The sequence below is a fragment of the Sinocyclocheilus rhinocerous genome, unplaced genomic scaffold, assembly GCF_001515625.1.
Source record: "Sinocyclocheilus rhinocerous isolate Xijiao unplaced genomic scaffold, SAMN03320098_v1.1 scaffold1213, whole genome shotgun sequence".
Taxonomy (NCBI): Eukaryota; Metazoa; Chordata; class Actinopteri; order Cypriniformes; family Cyprinidae; genus Sinocyclocheilus; species Sinocyclocheilus rhinocerous.
The window spans coordinates 132673-134491 of NW_015625600.1; the positions used below are offsets into that span (position 1 = coordinate 132673).

Below are 1819 nucleotides of genomic sequence, written 5' to 3' on the forward strand. Positions count from 1 at the left end.
ATATATATATAATATTTTTTGTGGGATATATGTTTTTAGGATTCTTTGATGAACAGAAAGCTCAAAATAACACAATTTATTTGAAATAGAAAATACAAATGTATTCGTCACTTTTAATCAATTTAATGCATCCTTGCTGTATAAACGTATTTATTTCTTTAAAAAAACACTAAGCCCAAACTTTTTAAGCAGTAGTGTATATACTTCTAAAATAAAAAGAATAGTATCTTAGTGGTACATAGCTGATGGGATAGTGCTTACCTTCTCCTGCGCTGCACATACAGACGGATGAGCCACTGCACCACAAACGGCCAGATGACAGCAAAGGCCACAGTTCCTGGAGACACATCGAAAGGCCACCAGGATGGCTTCTGGAAAGTGTAAATAATGAAAATAATATGTCAGCACTCAGTGTATGGCAATGACATTGTTAAAATTAATAAAAATAAACAAAACAAAAATACAAAATAAAATTTACACACTTTTATCCAAAGAGACTTACACTGCCTTCAAGGTATATATTTTATCAGTTCATGCATTCACTGGGAATCGAACCCTGTTTGAGCTACCGGTATGCTCTCCTTTTAATTCCCGAAACTCTTTAAAACATCTCATCAATCAGTTTATTAAAATGACTTTACCTTCTTCGTTTTATTTGCAGGTGGTGACAAGTAGTCTGATGGCAGCGCTAAGGATCGGGCCTGAGAAGTTGCACATGACAAAGCAAAAATGTAATATTTCATATTTAAACAGTGTTATATGTTGTGCTGTGTGAAAAGTGACGGTTTGTAACCTGCGAGGCTGTGAGAGCTTCCAGCGTGTGTAGCCTCTCTAAGACACTCTGCATGTCGTCCTGCAGTCTGGCCAGAGCACAGATTATCTGTTCGTTTAGATTGTCCGTTACAGATCCATCCGTCCCCCAGCGCTCCCCGTCTCCCCCACTGCCCTGCTGCGGTCCCGCTGACCCGGAGCCAAAGGCAGGTGACTTGGACCCTGATACACAGGAAAAGCAGCTGCAGTATGTGCAAACAGCTCAAACATTCTGTAGATCATTAACAGATTAAAGAAACAAAGTTTCCAAAAAAACAAATTTACTTGAGGATTCCAGCTATAGAGCATTTTAAGTTAACATATGTGCAGTCACAATGCATAGGTCATATTTTGTCAATAAATTTTATTGTAAATATATTTCATCCAAAACGGACTATTTTACCCAATATTTGTATGTGCACCATGTATTGTTATGCTTGTTAGAGTACTGAGTTGTTAACGAAGCAACGTGCTAACATCAAATTCTACTGGAATCAACTGAGTCAAATCTTGTGTGCTTTACAGGAGTGCCAACTGCACAGAGTTATGTATGTTTTTTTTTTTTATTTGGTCAGATTTGATGAGAACACTTAGCGTATGCGTACAGTCGAACTCATAGTCGTTTCAATAGTAGAATCCAGTTAGAATGCATTAGAAATTCAATATATTATATTTATATCATATGATAGAGTTAAGCAATATCATGAGTGAGAGAGCTATTTTGTTGCCGAATGTTAGCATGGTTACAAATGTGATTGATTATACACAACAGTTCAATAAACAAGAATTTTAGGGTGCTTTCACACCTGGCCTGTTGTTTCGGAACCTGGCGCATTTCCCCCCTTAGCTCGGTTCGTTTGATCATATGTGAATACGGCAATCGCGCTCAGATCCGCGCCAAAACAATCGGTCCGAGATCGCCTGAACGAGGTGGTCTCGGCTCGATTGAAAACGAACTCTGGTGCGGTTCGGTTGTAGTGAGAAAGCAATCCGATCCAACGGACCAACG

The 1819-nt window shown here is 38.8% G+C and overlaps 1 protein-coding gene across 7 annotated transcripts in view; it reads right to left on the reverse strand.

Moving 5' to 3' along the window:
- Positions 1-1819, reverse strand: part of LOC107758260 (acyl-CoA-binding domain-containing protein 5A-like) — a 16316-nt gene that overhangs the window by 3072 nt on the left and 11425 nt on the right. For all 7 annotated transcript variants that reach the window (XM_016576000.1, XM_016575992.1, XM_016575988.1 and 4 more), the window contains 3 exons: positions 794-993; positions 642-701; positions 262-371 (listed from right to left, as the gene is read on the reverse strand). In XM_016576000.1, coding sequence (XP_016431486.1) covers positions 262-371; positions 642-701; positions 794-993 — 370 coding nt within the window. The remainder of the gene's footprint in view (positions 1-261; positions 372-641; positions 702-793; positions 994-1819) is intronic.